The sequence below is a fragment of the Nyctibius grandis genome, chromosome 10 (assembly GCF_013368605.1).
Source record: "Nyctibius grandis isolate bNycGra1 chromosome 10, bNycGra1.pri, whole genome shotgun sequence".
NCBI classification, from domain to species: Eukaryota; Metazoa; Chordata; class Aves; order Nyctibiiformes; family Nyctibiidae; genus Nyctibius; species Nyctibius grandis.
This window is the reverse complement of record NC_090667.1, coordinates 24,965,770-24,985,569: the sequence shown is the minus strand read 5'-3', so window position 1 is coordinate 24,985,569 and position 19,800 is coordinate 24,965,770. Positions and strand designations below refer to the sequence as shown.

Here is a 19,800-nt window from a genome sequence, read left to right as displayed (position 1 = left end):
GTCCCAGCACTCACCAGCCTTACCAGGCAGACAGCAACAAACGGCTCCTCACTCACCTGAGAAGATATAGTTGTAGCCAGTGCGCCCATAGAGCTCTCCCCAGCCGGCCAGCGTTGCTGATCTGCAGATATGCTGGAGGAAGATTTTGTTATTAACCACACACGCTCCCAGAGTCTTTCCCTTATCAGGTCTCTGGCCCATTTGCTGTCACGTTACACAGCCACGGCTGGTACCTACAGCTATCGCCTCTCAGCAGTCTCCCCTGCAACCCTGGTCCAGATCAAGTTCTCCAAACACATCAAACTCCCAAGTGCCTTTATCTGTAGCTAGTTTTAAATCACATTTTCATCTCCAGTTCTCCAATTCACTAATACAGTCAATTCCTGCCAAGTTAGCGACGTCCATGCTCTGTTAACACCCTGCTTGAGCCTTATTTCCACATTTCTGTGGTTAAGATTATGGATGGTCCCAGTACGACTCCGGGCAGTTCACTCCTGCAGAAAAAGGTCAGCAGGTTCAGCTCACGACGGCTTCAGTCAAGCTAGATTAAAATTGTCACAGGTATGACTTTGCTATTCATACAGCATTTCTAAATTGAACTAAGAAAACTGAATTAAGCTACTTACATTCTAAATGAGACTACTCCTACAGGGCTTCAATACAGTTTAAGTAATCCACACACAAATTAATCTAATTTCACTTTCTTACAGATTCGCTCGCAGACAAGCCCACACATTCATAAGACCATTTATGCAATCTGGCCTCCCCAGGGAACAGACAAGGGAAACTGCTCTTCAGAGAGAAAAGTTATTCAAAGGGAGCTCACTGCTGGGAAGAGCAAGGGGCAGAAAGTGACAATAATTGTCTTTCCCCTCGCAAAGACCAAATATCTTTGGTCCTTCAGAAGGGACATACATACAGAGAAAATGTTAGCTCTTTGGTGCAATGCTCATGACATGGCAGGGTAAAATAGCCTGAAGTCCCCACAGATGATTTATGCAGCCTAGACAGCAAATGCTACCTACGACTCCAGGCTGCCTGCTCGTACCTAAGAACAGATTTTCACAGCATTTGGAAAGGTGACACCAACTGAAGACGTGGCTGCACAGTTATACAGCAGGCAGAAAGGTCATTTTCTAAGTTAAGACAGGTAACCCACGAAGCTTTACCTTTCCCTTGTACAGAATGACTGGGCAAACAAATCGTCCTCTACACCTCGCCATCTTACTTCGGTTGATAAGGTCCTGCAGTTTGCCAACCTGCACAGTGCTCTCAAACCTAGTGGACAGAGATTTGGTTCAGTATACAGAGCATCTTCTCACATGTCTTTCAGCAAAGCTGCTACAGACACCCTGGGCTATAATCCCCATTCCTTTCACCTAGAAGCCAGCTCTGAAGTTAGTAAGCAAGAGGACGCTTCTTTAAGAATTGCTTCTGCTGCTATACCACAGGCATGGATGCTTTTCTGTCTCCTTTCCTTGATTTTGAAAGACCAGCTGCACAGCACACAACAGCAAGCATCTTCAGGAGCTGGCAGTATGAGTACCATCAGAATGGTCTGCTACAGACTAACACGTGGATTACTAATGAAGGACTACCAGAGTAAGCAAGAGTCTACAAAACTACATGTTCTGCTTTCCTCCCCACCACCTTTCCATCAAAAAGCAACTCAGCACTACCATCAGAGTGAACACACTATCAGAGTGATAATTTTGCAAGGAAAAATAAATAAAATAGAGAATCAACACTTGAACACTCAACAAACCTTAGTTCTGGTCACTTGAGCATTTGTGTTGCCGGGTAATTAGACAACTGTCTGTAGATCAGCTAACAGGTTGAGCAGGGTACTTAGATTAATGTCAGCTGCATCTGCATAACTAAATTTTGTTTGGTTTTCTGGTTAAAGTTAAAACAGAAATGTGTTCCAAGCTGGAGACATTTTGGAAAGAAGTTAAAATTGCTGCAATTTGTCCAAGTACCAGTCTACATTTGATGGGAATCCAAACTGACCTCTGAACTACACAGACCTTCAGCAGGAACGGTCAATGCAGGGAGGACTCAAGTTTCCACAAAGAATTGGAGAAGCATCCAGACTGAGATAATAGAAACCAGATGAAGTCTGGACATACAAAACTGCACAGCCATGCACTTAGAGATGATTAACAAGAACTTCCAGTTAGCCCTTTCCAGTAGTGGAGCTCAGTAGAAGAGCCTAGATGAACTGGTTGATCTCTGGATGCTCATACATTATCAACACGGTAAGTCTGGAAAGAGGGACAAGTAAGATCACAGGAAGCTCTTCAGTGGGATGGAGAAGTACCAGCATTACCATGCAGAGCACAAGATGTCAGCTGAGATAAGGCATCTGATTCTAGTGATCTACTCATGCCTGAAAAGACACAGCAAGATGATCAGGATGGACAGGGGACAGTCTATGCTGCAAGAGAAACCACCATGGACTGATTGGCAGAGCAGACAAAGATAAAGTGAGGACACAATATATGCATCAAGGTGAAGGAGAGAACTTACAATGGAGAGGGAGAAGAACTCAAAGGCGAAGGACAATGCTGGCCTAAGAACCTTTATGCTGGAGGTTAAAAGAAAGTTGCTAAGCTTCAGAATCAGCAGGAATGTGAAACAACCTACCTGCAGCTGCCATTCTGGAAGGACTAAAAAAATTTATCTATTATTAACATAGAAATTGATCTGTTTATGGAAAAGATTATACAAGGTGGTGCCAGTGGAAGCAGGGAAACCGCAAATGAGACCTTCAAATCCTACAATTTTTTTTTAAAAGGATTCAATTCTCAGAATTCATAGTGGAGGCTTAAGATTTTTCCCGTGTTTCCTTACATACACAACTATTTTGGCTGTCCAGCTCCAAAGAGCTTTGATATACACCAGAATTTAAAGAACAAGAACCCAAGCCAACCTTCTTCAAACGTTGTGGACAAGTGGGTGCTAAGTGCAAAGACAGGAAAACGCTAACACTTTACATGGGAGTACATGAGATTGCGTGCAGGCAAGAGAAGCACGCGTCCGACCAACGCAGCCCAAACTCCGCTCATCGCTGTCGCTGCAAACAGCCAAGAGCTCTGCTTTGCAATCTGCTCCCCTCCTCAGAGAGCACGTGAGTAACACACGCGGCAGGAACGGCCCGGGAGCAGTTTGAGAAGAGATGCCTTCGTGTATAATTCCCAACACCAAATTATTTTGAAACCCTGAGAGGTTCTGACGTACAGATTTGGCTGTGGGGTTGTTTTTAAATGAATGCACGCAATTAAGAGACACATCCTGCACTGTGCTCCAGCTGTCTTTATGTTTCCTTTGCAAAAGCAAACACAGAGGGAAACAAGAACTTTAAGGCAGTGTTACCAGCATAGCTCTGTGGCACTGCTTCTAAGTCCAGAAGATGGGATTCAGCAAAAATCAAATGCCGGGAAGATCAGAAATTACAAGTGAAGCACATTCCCAGGAGCTGAGACAAACCAACAGGTTTCACCTCCCAGCACATAAACTGCGCTTCCCCGGAGAGCCATCGCAGCACCGGGGAACGAGTCTGAGCTGCTTGGCAGGGACCTGGGACCCGGAGCGAGCGGGAAGCCCAGTGCCCCACTGGGGACACAGAAGGATAAGCCCCTCTCCCAGGTTCCCGCGCCCGCTCATGCACCGTAGAGACCCACTCTGCTATCCATCAGGGCTGTGCTACAAACAGGGCTCTCAGATCTTCTTGTCTCAAGAACCATCATCAGCAAAGCTAGAGACAAACATGAGCTAGAGATAAATATGGTAAGTAAACATAGTTGTACCGAGACTACTGCAGTAAGGGGAAAGGCTGCTCCGAAGAACAGCTGCAATGCTCTTACAGGGACAAGTCATTAAACACAGCATAGGTAGGAGTAAAATCTACTGGAAAAGGTTCAGAAAAGAGAGCACTCTTCAGCAGCAGTGTGAAAGAACATTATTAAGGCTGCTTGGCACAAGGTAGAGAATGGGGTGGAAGGAATGATGTGTATCTTAACTCTTTATATTTTTGGACTTTCAGGTGTTTTGGGGTTTTCTTTTCTTCAGAAGTTTGTTTTCCCAAAGATACTGCTGAGTAACCATACCTCTGTATTAACTCCCCGTCCACTCTCCCCCCAAAATCAGACCCCAAACCTGAATTAATCATTTGAAATGCAAGGGAAACATTTCCTGTAAGAGCAAACAACTGTTTTAGCAACTATATTTTACACAGGCCTGAAGCAGAGATGCTTCTCTTTGGGTAGCCACAACAGCACTGGAACCAAAGCGTTCCTCTCACGTTGTTAGATTCTGTGCAACTGGGATCAATTTGTTTAGAGTGCAGACACAGGATCGTCAGGTGAAACCAAAGACATGGCCTGTGTCTGAGATCTGGACGTTTTCATTAAGCACAGTCACAGTAACTCCAAGACAGTGAGTGAAGAACTGAGCGCATCTCCCCGATTCCATTGCCTGCAGCATCTGCCTGCTCCTTCCTGGGGGACATCAGAGATTTCCAAGCATGGGGAAGGCACTCCTGGCTGTCAGACATGCTCTGCTTTCTGTGGCTCCTTGAGAGCAGCACCTGACGAAGGAGCATACAGGCCAAAACCACACCATATTCCTCCTGCACCTGCCTGGATTTCAGAGCATTGTTAGCAAACTTTGATGAAGCAACATCCTTTCTTCCCCCAGCTGCCCAGCCACAGGATCATGAAACTGATCTGGGTTAAAAATACCCGTTTTTTGCTGGTTCCCCGCATGGCTTCAGAAGCAGCTGTACCAGCAGAACCGATGGGGCAGTGCGGAGTTCGCATAAGCAAGAACTGCTTCCAAAAAACCTTGGTATTCTCAGAGGTGTGAAGTGTACTGCACACTTCAAGGAGACCTTACCAGCTGACTAAGAACATTACAAGGATGAAAGGCAGCCAAAGACACTCGGTCCTAGAGGGAGTGTCCCGTTCACTGGAAGAGGTTCTTGTGTTCTGTAACACAAGAGGTGCAAGTCTCTATTTCATATTGATTCCATAGAATACAACGATGAAACTAAAAACTGGATTTGTCTAAAAATTACTTAGCAGCTTTTACAGAGATGATCCCCCCAGAAATCAGGAGGGGAGGGATGATGAAGGGTAGTCTGCTTCCGTGACTCTCTGGGACAGCAAATCAAGACTCGGAAAGAACAGTATTTAAAATGTTAATTGCCACTGCTGGCTTGCAAAAGTCCCGGAAGAAAATGGGGCACGGAGTGTCAGTGTACTTGTTTTGAACACTTGTCAGAAAAATTAAGCGTTCTTTCCTCTTGCAAGAACAGGAAAAGCAGAAGCATTCGGTTTCTCTTCCCTAAAGACACTTCTAGTTACATTTACAGCTTCAGTTTCCCTTTTTCTTCAGCAAAGGGTTTAATCTTTTCTAATCTGCTCTAACCGTTAAGCAGAAATTCTTCCACCTGACAATGAGTCGTGGCTGTTTTCCAAAGACCCCCTCCTACAGCACCCACCCACCTGTCAGCACAGCTGCTGACAGTTTGCCTTCTGCAGGCAAAGCAGCTGGACACGTGAGGCGAACTTGGTGACCACTGTCCTTTTGAACATGTTACTCTTATCGTAGTCACCGTTAAGACTGCAAAACTGCTTTGTGTTTTGTTGGAAGAGAAAATAAAAAATGAGAGGCTGTTATTACAGATGCAGGGAGCAGCTAACACTCAGCCAGAAACGAGACTAACGTGATTCTGAGCTTGTGGGTCAAAGTCCAGAAACGTGTTGGCTTAGACTTGCACTAAACCTCAGCGAGCGTTTCCCCCTTAACTCACTAAACCTCAGCGCCCACTGACCCACGAACCATGGTGGGGGCAGACTATTTCTGTCGAGATTGTCTTGTCTGTCCAGCCCCTAGCAGCACCCCTCTGCCCTGAAATGCTTTCCAGACTAACGTTTTCTAATCAGAGGCCTTCCAGCAAGACCACGGGCACTTCATCAAGACAGGGAGCGCATCGCACAGCCCCGCTCCGGAACACGAGCTCTTTGAGGCTCTGGGCGAGCTGCAGCACAGCAATCGTTAGGACCTACTCGAGGACAGCACACAGCGGAGCCGGCCTGCCCCGGAGCACCCCGTTTCCTTCGCACCCCTCAAGTTACAGCTTTAGCTTCGCAGCTTTCACCAAGGAAGCCCAAGAGGCTTGGCGAGCTCGGCGGAGCCCCACGGGAGCTCGGCAGCGACGCGCAGCGAGGGGAGCCCCGGGAGCGGCTGACGCCGCCGGCTATAATTAGCCACAGCGCAGCCTAGCGGGGCTTCCCCAGCCGGCGGGAGCCCCGGCGCGGCAGCGGCTGCCGGCAGGCGCGGAAGCTCCCTGCGGCAAAACGCGGAGCGGCCTCCACCGGCTGTCAGCCGTGCGGGACGGGGGAACCGGGGGCCTTACGGGTCGCGGCCAGCGTCGCGTTCCAGGAGGACGATGTGCCGCGGGTAGTGAGCGCAGATCTCGCCGTGCGCGTTGGGGATCACGCTGTAGCGGTAGTCGCGGCCGAAGAGCTCCAGGCACCGCCGCTCGATCCGCTCCACCTGCGCACAGCCACCGGTCAGCGCCCGCCGCACCGCCACCGGCCACCGGCCCCCTCAGCCCCGGCGCCCTCACCTTAGCGGCGGCGCCGCCGCCGTCCTTGGCGCGGTACTGTGCCCGGGAGAACTCCAGCAGCAGCTCGGCCAGGGCGCGGTCCCCGGAGCCCGCCGGGGGGCAGCCGCGGGCCGCCGCCATCCCCGCGCCGCTCACCGCTGCCGGCCCATGGCCCGGCCCCGCCCGCCGCTTCCGGCCGCCGCCGCCACTTCCGCCCAACCGGCCAATCACAGCCGGGCATGCGCCACGCCCCTTCCGCCCGCCCGCGGGCGTCATCGAGATGCGACGCGCTCCCTCTGGCTGCGCCCCGGGACCACCGGGCTCGCCGGACAGCGAGCGGCCCCGCAGAGCCCCCGGCGGGTGAGGAGCCGCCTGGCTCTCGGTGCGATCCTGAAGTGGGGGCCCTGCGCAAGGGCTGGGCACGGCCAAGGCACCGCAGGCGTGGGGCAACCCTCGGGGGCGCGCAGTGCTGCCCAGTACCGGGGCTGCAGCGAGCCGGGGGACGCCGGGGCTTCGGATAAACCACGTTTAGGCCCGCAGAGAGACGGGGCAGGCTCTGGCAGGCGCCGCGGAGCGGGGCTGACTGTGGCGCTGCCCTTCATAAAGAATCGCGACACGGGTGTTAATTAAACCAGCCCCTCTCGGGGTGTGACCGTGCCTGGGAGCGGCAGTGGCTCGGGTGCCTCGGATGGGAGCGGGGACGGTGACCCGCCGTCGCGCAGGCACAGCCAGCCCGTACCGGGGTTATCGGCACACGGCAGGCGGCTCCTCTGCCCTTGCAGGGGAATACAGAGGGTTTTTTTCACCTGTGTATGTCTGACTTGCAAATCAGCTGCGAACTTTGACGAGACTTGGAAGCGAACGAGGCCTCTGGAGCGTTTCACGAGAGCCGAGTTCAGCAATAGCCGCAGCTAACGCGGGGCACCCTGACTGCCGCCGTCAGGGCACACGGAAGGTGCTGGATCGGGCCCTGCTGCTCCCAGTGCCCGTGCAGCCCACGCCGGCGGTCACTTGCTTGCTCCGGCCCCACCGAGTGGGTCGGGACGGTCTGCTGCCCGCCTGGGGGGCTCTTCCGCCCACCCGCCGGTCTCCCCCGGTGTCGCGGAGGAGCCGGAGGAATGAACGCCCTCCCCGCGGGCCCGCTTCAGCCAAACGTGCCCACGCGTGTACCCGCTGGCATTAACCGGAGCGGCCTCGGGGGGCCGGGGCCGTGCCCAGGCACTGCCCCGTGCGAGCCCTGCGCGGCACGGCGGGGCTGAGCAGCCGCCACCGGGCGGGGGCAGGCCAGGGAGCGGCGCCGGTGCGCCTGGGTACCGGAGCGGGCACGCCACCGCCCCAGCCCTGCCTTACCGACCCGCTTCTAATCTTGCCGAGGCGGCCCGAGCCGGGCCGAACGCTGCCGAGCGCGTTCCGAACCGAGCCGAGCCGCGGGGGCGCGGGCCGAACGCCGCCGAGCCTCGCTCCGAGCGCCGCCGCTGCCCCCTCGGCGGGCGGAGCCGAAGGCGACCGAAGCGGCCCGATCCCCGCGGGGCGCGCGCGGCGGGCGCGGCTCGGCCTCGGCTCGGCTCCGCAGTGGCGGGGGGACGCGCGCCCCACGCGCGCGCGCGCGGCGGGGGCGCGCGCGGGGCGCAGAGGCGGCAGCCAAGATGGCGGCGCGGGTGGCGCAGGGGCCGGCAGCCCGCGGGCGCGCCTAGGCCGCGGCCTCCCCCCCCCACCTCCCCTGCCCCAAGCCCCCCCCTCCCCAGCCCCCGGCGGGCTCCCCCCCGCGCCCCCTCCGGCAGCGCGGCGGCCGGCAGGATGCTGCCCTCGCAGGAAGCCTCCAAGCTCTACCATGACAACTACGTGCGGAACTCGCGCGCCATCGGCGTGCTCTGGGCCATCTTCACCATCTGCTTCGCCATCATCAACGTGGTGGTCTTCATCCAGCCCTACTGGGTGGGCGACAGCGTCAACACGCCCAAGCCCGGGTACTTCGGGCTGTTCCACTACTGCGTGGGCAGCGGGCTGGCGGGCCGGGAGCTGTCGTGCCGCGGCTCCTTCACCGACTTCAGCACCATCCCCTCGGGCGCCTTCCAGGCGGCGGCCTTCTTCGTGCTGCTCTCCATGGTGCTGACGCTGGGCTGCATCACCTGCTTCGCCCTCTTCTTCTTCTGCAACACCGCCACCGTCTACAAGATCTGCGCCTGGATGCAGCTGCTGGCAGGTACCCACCGGCACCGGCCCCGCGACCGGCCCCGGCCCCCAACGGGTCTTCTCCGGGCATTGGGGTGGGGAACGGGCGGGGGGGGGGGCGTGGGGTTTGCCAGGACAGCAGCACCAAGCGGGCGCTGGGGAGCCCCAGGCACGGGTAGCAGGGCCCCTGGCCCACAGGGAACACCAAGGTTGCTCGAGGAAGCTGGGCTGGGTCCAAGCACTGCGGGGCCATGGTTCTGGGAACCAGCCCCAGGGCTTCCTGGGACACCCAGGCCAGGCACTAGCACTGACAGAGTACCAGGAATGGGCACCAGCTCGCGGCACTGGCACCCAGGGCTCCCCCAGGCAGTGGTATCAGGGCTCCTGGTCACAAGGAACACCAGGGTTGCCTGAGAAACTGGGCTGGGTACAAGTGCTGTGGATCCATAGGACATCCCAGCCAGGAACGGGCCCCAGCATGCCCCAGGGCTTCCTGGGACACCCAGGCCAGGCACCAGCACCAACAGAGCACCAGGAACAGGTACCAGCTCTAGGCACTGGCACCTGCAGCTCCCTGGGCAGAGGCTGTCCACAGGGAACACCAGGGTTGTTCAAGAAAGCTGGGCAGGGTACAAGCACTGCAGGGCCATAGGGTATTCCAGCCAAGAAGTGTCCCCAGGGCTTCCTGGGTCACCCAGGCCAGGCACTAGCACTGACAGAGTACCAAGAATGGGCACCTGTTCTGGGCACTGGCACCTGGGGCTCCCCAGGCCAGATCTGACCGCAGGGAACTACAGGGCTCCTTGGGACACCGTGGGAAAGCTGAATCAGGGACCAACCTCAGGGGACCCCAGAACAGGCACCAGCCCTGGGGCACCTGGGCAGCCTGGAGCACCCAGGACAGCCTGGCCAGGCACTGGCCTTGGAGCAGCCTGGGACACCCTGGGCCAGGGACCAGCCTCGGGGCACCCCAGTCAGGTACCAGCTTTGGGACACCCTACAACAAAGACTATCCTACAGAGTCAAGGACCAGCCAGGATGCCCTCAGACACTCTGGATCTGCAGCCAGCCCCCTGGGGACCCTGATCCCGTGGGGCACCCCACATGAGGGACTAGTCTCCCTGTCAACTCAGCCCCAAGGGCATCTCTGAGCAGCCCGCCCCCAGGGGATGCCCACTTTAGGGGAACCCCCAGCCCCTGAAGGGACCCCGTATCACTGGCAGGAGCCCATGCATGGAGCCTCCAGCTCTGTAAAGACGCCTGAGCACAGACAGACCCTCCAGCTCCCCTTTAAAGAGATGCTGTGCCCAGGCCCCCTCCCTCCGCCATCATGAAAGGGCTGTGAGGGCAGCCCTTCCCCAGCTCTCCGCGTAGAGACACCAAATACAGCGCTTCCCACAGAGCAACGCTGTACATTTACCTTGATGTCTCCTCAGAAGCGACCCCAGGCTCAAGCCCAGTCCTTCCCCCCACAGGCTCAAGCCCTGTCCTCCGCCCCAAAAGTGGCCCTGTCTATAGATCCTCCTTAGTTCCCTTCATGAAAGAAACCCTCCTATAGATGTACCCCAACACCCTCATAGACGCACTCCTCAGAGGGACACCATACCATAACCCAAACTTTTCCCCAGAAGGGGACCTGCTGCGTGTATTGAGAAGGATCTCAAGGATCCCCTTGTGCACAGGCCTCCAAGCTGTCCTCACAGAGGGTCTTGTCCTTTTGGGAGAAAGACCCTGAGAAGAGATGCTGAGCTTTGCCCGATAGCAGGACCCTTCTCTCTCCAGTTTTACCATGTGTGGAAAGACATTGTATTACTCCCCACTGCATAGAAAGTGTGAATAGACCCAGAGCTTCCACCACAAGGGCCCAGAGCCCCCCATATTCTTAATGAAAGGACCCCAGTCTGCCCCCTCCCCGAGAGAAGGGCCCCAGTTGTTGATGTGGGAAGATACAGTCCCCCAGGCTAGGGGCTTGCAGCTAGCCTGGCACTCTCCCTGGCAGCTGGCTTGGGCTGGAAGACCTGACCTCTCTTCACCCAGATCAGGACCACAGCCAGACCTGGAGCTGCCTTGGCTTATTGGGAAATTCCTTCATCTTTAATTTTCCCTGTCCTGAAGATCTACCGGTTTAAGGCAAGCTCAGAGCCCAAATCCTCCTGATTGTCAGCAGCTTAATCAAGTGGCTTGGAGTGCCTGGGCCAAGTGCTTCTGCTGCGCAGGGAGCTGCGTGGCGGAGGGTGCTGCACGGAAGGCAGCCCTGGGCATCCTCCCTGGTGCCTCCTGGCCTGTCCCAGCTCAGGCTTGGGTGGCCACAGCAGCACCCTGCTGCTGTCACCTCTAGGTACCCTTGCCTTGCCCTGGGACTTGCTCCTGCTCACACTTTGCACCTTGTGGCTACACTTGTGTTGCTCACAACTGCGCTTGTGAGAACCCCGAGTGCGGGGCTTGCTGGGGCCATGGGCTGGCTGTCCTGGCCCCAGCTGGCCCAGGCTTGGCTCAGAGCTGTCCCAGAGCAGCACGGCTACGCGGCCTTTCTGTGTCGGGGAAAGTCCAAGGCGGCATTAACAGAGACTGGCCCTCCACCCTGCCCTGGGACGGGGCAGCATGAGAGCGCTTCTGTCCTGGAGGAGAGGCTGGTGTCACCATCAGGGAGGGCCAGGACACAGAGGTGGTGGGGTGGTGTGTCCCGGCAAGAGGGAGCCTTGTCTTGGGGGGGGAGACTGGGCAGCGCTGAACTTCCCTGGGCATGTCAGAGCAGCCGCAGGTGGATGTGTTATCTTGCGCATGGAGAAGAAGCTGCCGTGACCCGTGGAGAGGACAACATGGGCCAAATCCCGTGGGTAGGGCAGGGATGTGGCCCAACGCGGGCTCCGGCACAGCGTGATGGCAAGCTTTGGAGATTCACCCGCCTGGGAGGTCAGAGGGTTGTGCCAGAGTAGAGGGCTTGGAGGGACGGAGAAGGGAAAGGCATTCCTCCTGCCTCGGTGAGGTGTTAGCTGCAGGAGGACTTGCGGCACTACGGCAGAAGCAACAGCGAGGCCCAAAGTTTCATGGTCTCACTAGTGAAAACCAGGTAAGGAAGGTGAAAGGCAGAGAGATGGGGCAGAGGTGGGTCCACCCCGTCCCTATGGGATGGCCAGTGCAGAATACAGGGCTGCTGAGCGAGGGCCTGAATGGGCCATTCAGAGGAGGAAAATCAAGAGCAGGAAGGTGGGGGAGGAGGATCAGGAATTCAGGATGTCTTTCAGGAAAAAAAAAAGTTTAAATCGTCAATGTCTAATTAGTGGACGACAATCAAGGAAGGGTTTAATTAGAGCTTCACAGAAAGCTCCAGCTCAAAAGCTACTGCCCCCCTAGGAGGAAACTGGATCTAATTAAGAGGAAAGACTCCGCTTTGTCGCAAATAGAAACGTAGCCATCTGCCCTGTTCGAAATCCCAGTAACGCAAAACTGGAGATTTTGCTAAATCCTTCTGTTATAAAACCAGAAATGGGCCTTTAACATGAGCACGCCAACCACAGTATGACTGACAGCACCCTCATGCCACCCCAGTCCTCAAAATTAGCAGAGGAGCTCCTTCAGGAATTCCCACGGGGTGATGCTTACTTGAAGAGAAATGGGCTACGTGGGTGATCCCTCTCATCCACACTCCGTTGGAGGGCAGGTACAGGAGCGAGATGAAGACAGCTGGGCTGATTTTGTGGATGCCTCCATTCCAGCGACCACACGGCAGTCGTCTGCCAGGGACCAGCACACAGGAGCAGACCACCACCACCACGCACTGAGGAGGCTGCCCAGGAGCCTGAGCATTGCCTCCGATGCCCTAATTCTCTGCTGTAACATAAGACACGGTCACCCCGTGAGTTACCTCTGAGCTTTGAACAAAGTTGTCCTGGTGTCTGGCACTAATGCTGGAGCGAGACACCCCAGCCACCTCTGCGTGGCACCACACCCACATGCCTCCCGTGAGGATGGTCACTCCAAGCAGGTCTGGGGCTCTGTTCTCAGGGGGAATTCGGATTGTACTTACAGTCTGCCGAGGGTCAAAAGAGGCACAAAGTCCCCCTTACGTGGAGGAAGTGACTGGCCATGTTTGAAGGTGTTTCCCTGCGCTTCAAGTCCAGCAGTTGGTGTGCTGAGACCTTCCAGCTGCCTTAGGCCAGGCACAATAGGACACACAGGGTGCCTTTCCACCCAGGGCCGTGTTGTTGGCCACGAGGCTGAGGTTTGTCTTTATCAGCGGCACTTTGTAGTTAATTATGCCGTGTCCAGGCACCTTGGCCGATGGAGGATGTGGTAATGCATATCCATCTCAGCCCTTTTCTCCTTTGGGAGGCCCCCTTTGGAGCTATGCTCACCTTTTGGATGGGCCCTCCCCACCCACCAGCGTGTGAACCGGGAGCAGAGGCAAAGCCTTCATCAGCGGCTTCATGTTCTGCACCTGAGCTGCGTTTGCCACCATCTGCGTGGAGGCCCCTCACACAGTGCAGCTGCACGGCATCGTTTCGGCACATCCATGGAGAGGAGTGGTGAGGAAACCTGTTGCCAACCGCTGGGCTGAGCAGGGCTGCGCTGCGGGGTGTGGTGGTGTGGCTGCAGCCCGAAGGGAGAGCAGGGTCCGGCCCGAGTGAACGCCGCAGCCCCAGAACACTCCTCAGTGCTGGCAGCGATGCGGTGGCTTTGCTGAGCCACGTCAGGATGGGCTCGTCTTCCCGACTGGGACTTGCTGGAGAGCCAGCTCCTCTCGGGGAGAGTTTGAGGTTTCAAAAAGAAATTGTCATCATGGATATAAAAGTCATTCATTGAAATTCTTAACGAAGAAATGAGAGATGGATACCGCTGCTCCAAACCAGCTAGGAGCGGAACTGGGAACGAGGATGAAGTAGCCTCAAGCCCTTTCTCTGCCCAAGGGAGAAATATTGCCAACATGCGACCTTCCAGGTGAACCACTTCCACCCGCCGACCTTGCAGGAAAAAGAAGACATCACTGCAAAAAACCTGCATTTGCTGAATTACCAGCTTCTGGCCTCAAAAAAAGCTTTCCTGAAGTTCTTCCCTCTCCTTCCCCTGGCACTCCTGTCGTGCAGCGGGGACAGGAGCAGCGACGCAGTGCAGCCCTTGCATCCATCCAGCGCCTTGTGCTCCGCAGCCTCCAGCCCCCGGCTTTGGACGGCAGCGTAGCCCTCCCGGAGCGGCTGTTACTGTGCCCGTGGACCCGCGGCGAGGGGCTGAGCCGGGCATTTCGGAGCCACTCATGTCCCGGGGCTTACAGCCCTCGACTGTTGTTCCAGATAAAGTACCTGTCAGTTCTGATTCATACAAACTCGTAACTCTATTCTGAATCCCGCTGATTTTTTGGCTCGGAAAGAGCCTGTGGAGCAAAACGCCGTAAGGGAGCTCCTGTCTGTGTAAATGGCCGGTGTTTGCCGTCCCGAGCATGCTGCCTTTAGAGGGATTTCTATTTTTAGGGAGGGCGGGGGGGCTGTGTTTGTTTGGAGGCAGGTGCTGGCAGAACGGTGCTGTGGGCAGAGGGGCGGGTGGCAGAGCCCCGTCCTGGCGCCCCTCAGTCCTGCTGCGAGGGGCGCGTTGAAAAGGGCAGCACCGAGGCCTGTCGACCGTGCGGGGATCCCCTCCGTGCTCTTGCTCTGCACTTCAGTGTCGCTCCTTGCTGCAGGCACGGGATGGGGTTTCCAGGACATCAGGCAGCCTGGGGACACGTGGAAAAGAGAATTGCTTGTGACAGAGCAGAGGACTCGGCTTGCTGCCGGGAACACGTAGGACAGACAGGAAGACGAGAGCACTGGGCTGCTCTTCGCTGGGAGGGGACCTGCCCTCGGTGGCACGGCCCCGCCATGGCCACTTCCCGGGGAGCCGCACGGCAGCGGGTGGTGGGTGGGAAGCGGCCGGCCACCCTCGAGCAGAGGTGTTCGGGTGCACATGGTGGCTCAGGAATGCTCCTTTGCCCTGGCAGTAAATTTGTAGTTTAATTCTCTCTGGGAAACGGGGGCTGTGAGAGCTCAGGCAGAGCTCCTGGAGCTGCTCCGCGGGCCAGGGCACAGGCTGCCCTCGCCCCACTGCCAGCGCAGAGCGGGCATATGGGAAGAGGAAGAACCAGGGCAGGCAGACACAGGCCAGGGCCAGCCCCAGTTGTCCTGGCAGTGGCCATCGCTGTGACAACCCGCTGCACCCATGGCTCACATGCTCTGTGTTTTTCCTGCTCTCTGCTTTCGCCTTAAACCCTCTCTCCCGTGTCCGCCGCGCGTGCCGTAGCCCTTCAGCACGTTAATCCACTGCCTCCTGCGTCACTGCCCCGTCCTGCCGTGTTTGGGACCTGCTGGTGTCCTGGGAGACCCTCACCCCTGCGCCTGCGGTGTGTGCAGAGCAGTGAGCTCTTGGCGAGCTCCTGCTTCACCCGGGCAGCCAGATCCACCCAGAGCCCAAATAAATGCTCAAAATGCAGAGAAAATACCGATGCTTATAGAGTCCAGGGAAAGACCCAGGGGCTGCCACTCCGCTCCTGCGAAGGACTGAGTGAGGGCCGTGCATGAAAGCTGGGACCCCGCCTGAGCCCTTGCTGGTGCAGGTAAAATTGGCACCTGATTTGTTTTAACCTAAATTTGCCTTGTCCTGCTGCCCTGGAGCTTGGCCCTGTTCTGTTCTGGGCTGAGAGGGGCTGTCGCTGAGGGCTGCTGCCCACCCAGGCAGCTGGAGCGCTCGCCTTGCTGCTTGCTGTGCTTTTCCCCAGCCTCACCGCGCGCTCGTGCCTCTCCTCCTCATCGATTTCGGGAGAGCTGTTACAACTGTGCCCATTTCCAGGCTGGGTCACGTCAGCCTGACCAGCGCTGCGGGGTAAAATCACCACCTTGCTGGGGACGGCTGCAGAGCACCGGGGCTTTTTTCACAGCTGCCCCACACCAGGAGCTCAGCAGAGTCCTAAAATCCTCTTGGCATTTCTGCTTTCCTGGGAAGAGCCCCTGGCACAGGTCTGCCGCTCCTCCTTGGTTGTACAATAACTCAGCTGAGTTAGAGCGTGTCGAGGTGCCCGGGTCACTGCTCACCACTTAGAGTGCAGTGCACAGCGCCGGTGCCAATTATGGGTTTCCTTCCTTCCTTACTTCCCAAAACTGGGGATGGTTTTGGGTTGGTGTGGTCCCAGCGGGCAGGGAGTTCCCCCAGACGCTGCCGTGCTTGGCTGGGTGTCCCTGTGACGATGTGCTGGAGATGCCAGCTTGCTGGCTCCTCACCGTGCCCCACGCTGCGCGGCCACGCGGTGCCGGGGTGGCACCGGGGCTGTGTACAGTCGTAACTCAGCTGGCAGAGCCTGCCTGTGTCTGCAGATGCTTTTACTAAGCAGGTTTGTAATGCGGATGGAAGAGGCAGAGACCAGGCAGCAGCTGGCGGGGGGTATTACGTGTTGGTGTGCGGACTCGCCTCCGTGTCCCTGCCCTTTCCTGGGGAGAGCCGTTGGCACAGCTCATCAGGATGTGAGGGCTGAGCCCTAGTGATGCCCTGCGCCAGCCCTGCGCTCGCTTACCCCCCCTCTCCTGGGACTTCCCTTCCCTACCCAGAGCAGTTAAAAGCTCATGTTGGCACTCCGAGAGCTCACCAGCCAGACCACTGGCTGCCCGTCCCCATGCCCAGCAGGGTGTTTGCTGTGCCTCCAGCAATAAGGGACGGGGAAGCACTTTGTCACTCGTGGGCACAAGCCCCCAAGTTCTTTCCTAACCCAGGACAAAAATACTCACAGCACAGCCCAGCTTCTCTACATCATTGTAATATTTTTAGCCTTCCCAGCTGATATGGGGTGAGGAGCTTTTGTACTGGCTGTAGTTAGAGAAAGCGTCGCCTCCCTACCTTGGCAGTTGCGGGCTTTGTCTCGGCGTTTCCCTTCTGGTTCATCCCGGTGCTCCCTGATGTCTGCCTGCTTGGCACGGGGCGTGCGGGACGGAGGCACGCTGAGCCGGCGAGTCCCCGGGGAGCTCAGTGGTCGGATGTGGGTGCTCCTGGGAACGATGACCCTCTTGGCAGGCAGCACCCCTGCCCGCAGCGCACCGGTAGCTCCTGCCCACACGCAGGGAGCCTGTGGTGATGAGGGAAGCCCGTGGAGAACCACTGGTCCTGTGGCTGGTGCTCGAAGAAACCAAGCCCCTTGAAGTCCTCATTTGTGCATGGGCCGGGTTTGGGGCAGCAGTGGCTGTCACCCGCCGTGCTGCCCGGCTGTCGTGGGGCCAAGGCAGACACAGGCTGCACTCGTGCACCGAGCGGGGGACTCAGCGCCTGGCACTGCCACCCCCGTACCCCCTCTGACGCTCCCCCCCTCCTCTCCCATGCAGCGCTCTGCCTGGTGCTGGGCTGCATGATCTTTCCCGACGGCTGGGATGCAGAGACCATACGGGACATGTGCGGGGAGAAGACGGGGAAGTACTCCCTGGGCGACTGCTCCGTGCGCTGGGCTTACATCCTGGCCATCATCGGCATCCTCAACGCCCTCATCCTCTCCTTCCTGGCCTTCGTCCTCGGCAACCGGCAGAACGACCTGCTGCACGAGGAGCTCAAGACAGAGAGCAAAGGTGAGCCCCACGCCACGGCCCTGGGGGGGAACCCGGGTGGGAATAGCCCGGCGGGCTGCCGAGCCCCCGCCCTGCCTGACACCCTTTCTTCTGTTTCCACAGATTTTGTCGGCACTGCGGTAAGTCCTGAGTGTCACCGTCCCGTCCCCCAGCCCTGACCGTGCGGCGTGTCTGGGTGTGACCGTGCTGGGTGGCCCCGTGTGGGGTGGGATGGGATGAGGAGGTCCTGCCTGCACGGGGCAGTGGGGACAAGGGGACAATGGGGAAGGGAGGCAGCAGGGGTGGGGACAGACATATGGATGGCATGTGCTGGTGGCACGGTGGAGCCAGGCCTGCCCGATGCCAGCCCCAACCCGCTGTGCTCTCCCCGCAGAGGATATAAGGCCGAGTGCCCGCAGCAGGACCCTCTTGCCACGGCCGGCAGCCTGGGCGCTCCCTCCCCGTCCTGCCCTTCATCTGCTGCCAGCGGCCACGCAGCGTCCTGCGCCGCCCCCCCGGGCCCCGCCGCCCACGCTGGGGACGTGCTGGCCACCCGCCGCATCCATGGCCACCTCTATGTCCACGCCGGCACCGCCATCCCACGCCCCCCACCAGCTCCGCACCCCCCACTGCCCACGGGCCGTCGCCAGGGGAGGACGCCCCAAACCTGCTTCGTTCGAGAACAGCATCCAGCTGCGGTTTTGTTTCAAGGAAAAAACAGTCTCAGAGTTTTTAACAGATTTCTACATCCCCAGGACGCCCGACCTGCCGCCTCCCCCCGAACCGTGTGCCCAGAGACACCCCGCGCCGGCTGCTCCGGGCCCCAGCCCCCTTCCTGCTCCCATTTTGTACAGCTCCGTCATCCTGTCTCCACGGCCGGGGGACCCAGTGGCCAGGACGGGGCCCAACTCCTCCTTTTATGTGTAAAATCATATTCTCTAAACAGGGTAAAGTGACTCAAGCCCCCTCGCCCCCCCGCCCCGGCAGCCTGGCCCCAGGACATGGTGTTTCCCGGTGTGTGGCCAGGGCCGCAGGCTGCCGCTCGCTGCCCACCCAGCACGGGGACCGCAGGGGCCTCGCTGCCGCTGCCGCCGGGACACCTGACTCACGCCACCGCTGAATGTAAGCCCTGGTAAGTGGGAGCAGCTGAACATGCAAAACCCCCCGGGCGGGCGCAGGAGGACCCCCCCCCCCACCTGCCAGCCCCTTCCCCAAGCCGGCCACAGGCTCTTGCCAAATGCCTTCCCTCCCCATCCCCATACGGTGCTTTATCTCCACTGGTGACGGCAAGGCTCTCCCTGCTACATGGCGTGGCCGGGGGGGACCCAAGCACTCCTGTGCCAACCCCGGCATCCTGGCCATGTCCCCTGGCTGCACGTCGCTGGCCCGTGGTGATGGCTCGCAGGGAGCTGGCGGCAGCTGCCCAGGGCAGCGCTGAGCCCAGCAGCCTCCATGCACGACCCAGCCTCAGTCGCACACACCCGCGAGAGCCGGCACCAACACCCCCAGCACCCTACCTGGCATGGGTGGGCACGGCCCGGCTGCGGCTCTGCTGGCCAGACCGATGTGTGTGGGCTTCCCCGGGTCCCGGCCGCGGGGGGGCTCGGGTCGCCGCAGCCCTTGCAATGCAATAAAGTCCTCAGCACTGGCCGCGTCTCAGTGCGAGTAGCCGGGGGCTGTTTGCAGAGTCCCCAGCTCCCTGGGAGCAACGGGCCGGGGGCTCGCGGGGGCCCTGGCAGGGCTGGACCCAGGCGGTGGGCAAGGCCTGGGAGCAGGGCTGAGCTGGGCACAGGGAGCAGAGCGGGACCACGGCCCCACAACGGGCAGCCCAGGGCAGAGGAGCCGCCACGGAGCAGGGCCACGGCGCGTGGAGGCTGCTGGGGATGGCGACGAAGGGCTCCGCAGGGACCACCGCCCAGTGAGCCGGGGCGCCCGGGGCTGGCGGCAGCTGGTAAGTCGTGCCCTGAGGCCCTGCGGGGCGGCGGCGAGGGACGGAGCTGTGCCAAACACCCACCGGGAGCCACAGTCACTCAGGACAGTGTGTGCCGCCGCTCCTTCTGCCAACGGCCTCTGCCAGCCACAAGCCCGGCAGTGCCCGCGTCCCTCTGGCAGCGCCCGCGTCCCTCCGGCAGCCGCCTCCCTGGAGCGGGGCCGGCAGGAGCCCCCCCGGCCCCAGCAGCGCCCGGGTCTTGCCAGCTTGTGAGTGCTGTTGCCGGCTGAAATGGAAAAACAAAGGAAGAAAATCAGTGGAGAAAGGAATACAGTAGCTGTAATATATCTGTATTTTAGTACAAAGTTTGATACAGTGTTTCACAAAACCTTATTGAAAAATATAATTCAAACCAGACGAGCTTGGAGCCCTGTGGTGTGGGGGGGTGGACGGGCTCCCCTGGGCACGGCTGGTGAAGACGAGAGGGTTTGCGAGGAGGGTGTCGAAGGACCCTGCATGGGCACCGGCCATGGCACGGC

The 19,800-nt window shown here is 58.4% G+C and overlaps 2 protein-coding genes across 4 annotated transcripts in view; one reads left to right on the top strand and one right to left on the bottom strand.

Annotated features, from left to right (window-relative positions):
- Window positions 1–6,786, bottom strand: part of MTMR14 (myotubularin related protein 14) — a 32,427-nt gene extending 25,641 nt beyond the window's left edge. For both annotated transcript variants that reach the window (XM_068408944.1, XM_068408946.1), the window contains exons 1-4: window positions 6,635–6,786; window positions 6,422–6,561; window positions 1,170–1,278; window positions 57–132 (exon numbers count right to left, since the gene is read on the bottom strand). In XM_068408944.1, coding sequence (XP_068265045.1) covers window positions 57–132; window positions 1,170–1,278; window positions 6,422–6,561; window positions 6,635–6,754 — 445 coding nt within the window. In that variant the 5' untranslated portion in view covers window positions 6,755–6,786. The remainder of the gene's footprint in view (window positions 1–56; window positions 133–1,169; window positions 1,279–6,421; window positions 6,562–6,634) is intronic.
- Window positions 6,787–8,410: 1,624 nt separating this feature from the next.
- Window positions 8,411–19,578, top strand: LHFPL4 (LHFPL tetraspan subfamily member 4). 2 transcript variants are annotated; one of them, XM_068409026.1, is made up of 4 exons: window positions 8,411–8,816; window positions 17,116–17,352; window positions 17,455–17,471; window positions 18,278–19,578. In XM_068409026.1, exons 1-4 carry the CDS (start codon window positions 8,411–8,413, stop codon window positions 18,449–18,451), a joined length of 834 nt encoding a protein of 277 aa, XP_068265127.1. In that variant the 3' UTR covers window positions 18,452–19,578. The 2 variants fall into 2 exon arrangements, with proteins under 2 accessions (XP_068265127.1, XP_068265128.1); XM_068409027.1 differs by having other exon boundaries at window positions 17,726–18,355.
- Window positions 19,579–19,800: the final 222 nt, after the last annotated feature.

What these genes read in the sequence shown, in the direction of transcription:
- LHFPL4 (XM_068409026.1), top strand. Translation starts at nt 8,411, where the DNA reads ATGCTGCCCTCGCAGGAAGCCTCCAAGCTCTACCATGACAACTACGTG. An exon ending in CTGGATGCAGCTGCTGGCAG is followed by an intron (nt 8,817 to 17,115) that starts GTACCCACCGGC and finishes TCTCCCATGCAG; the next exon opens with CGCTCTGCCTGGTGCTGGGC.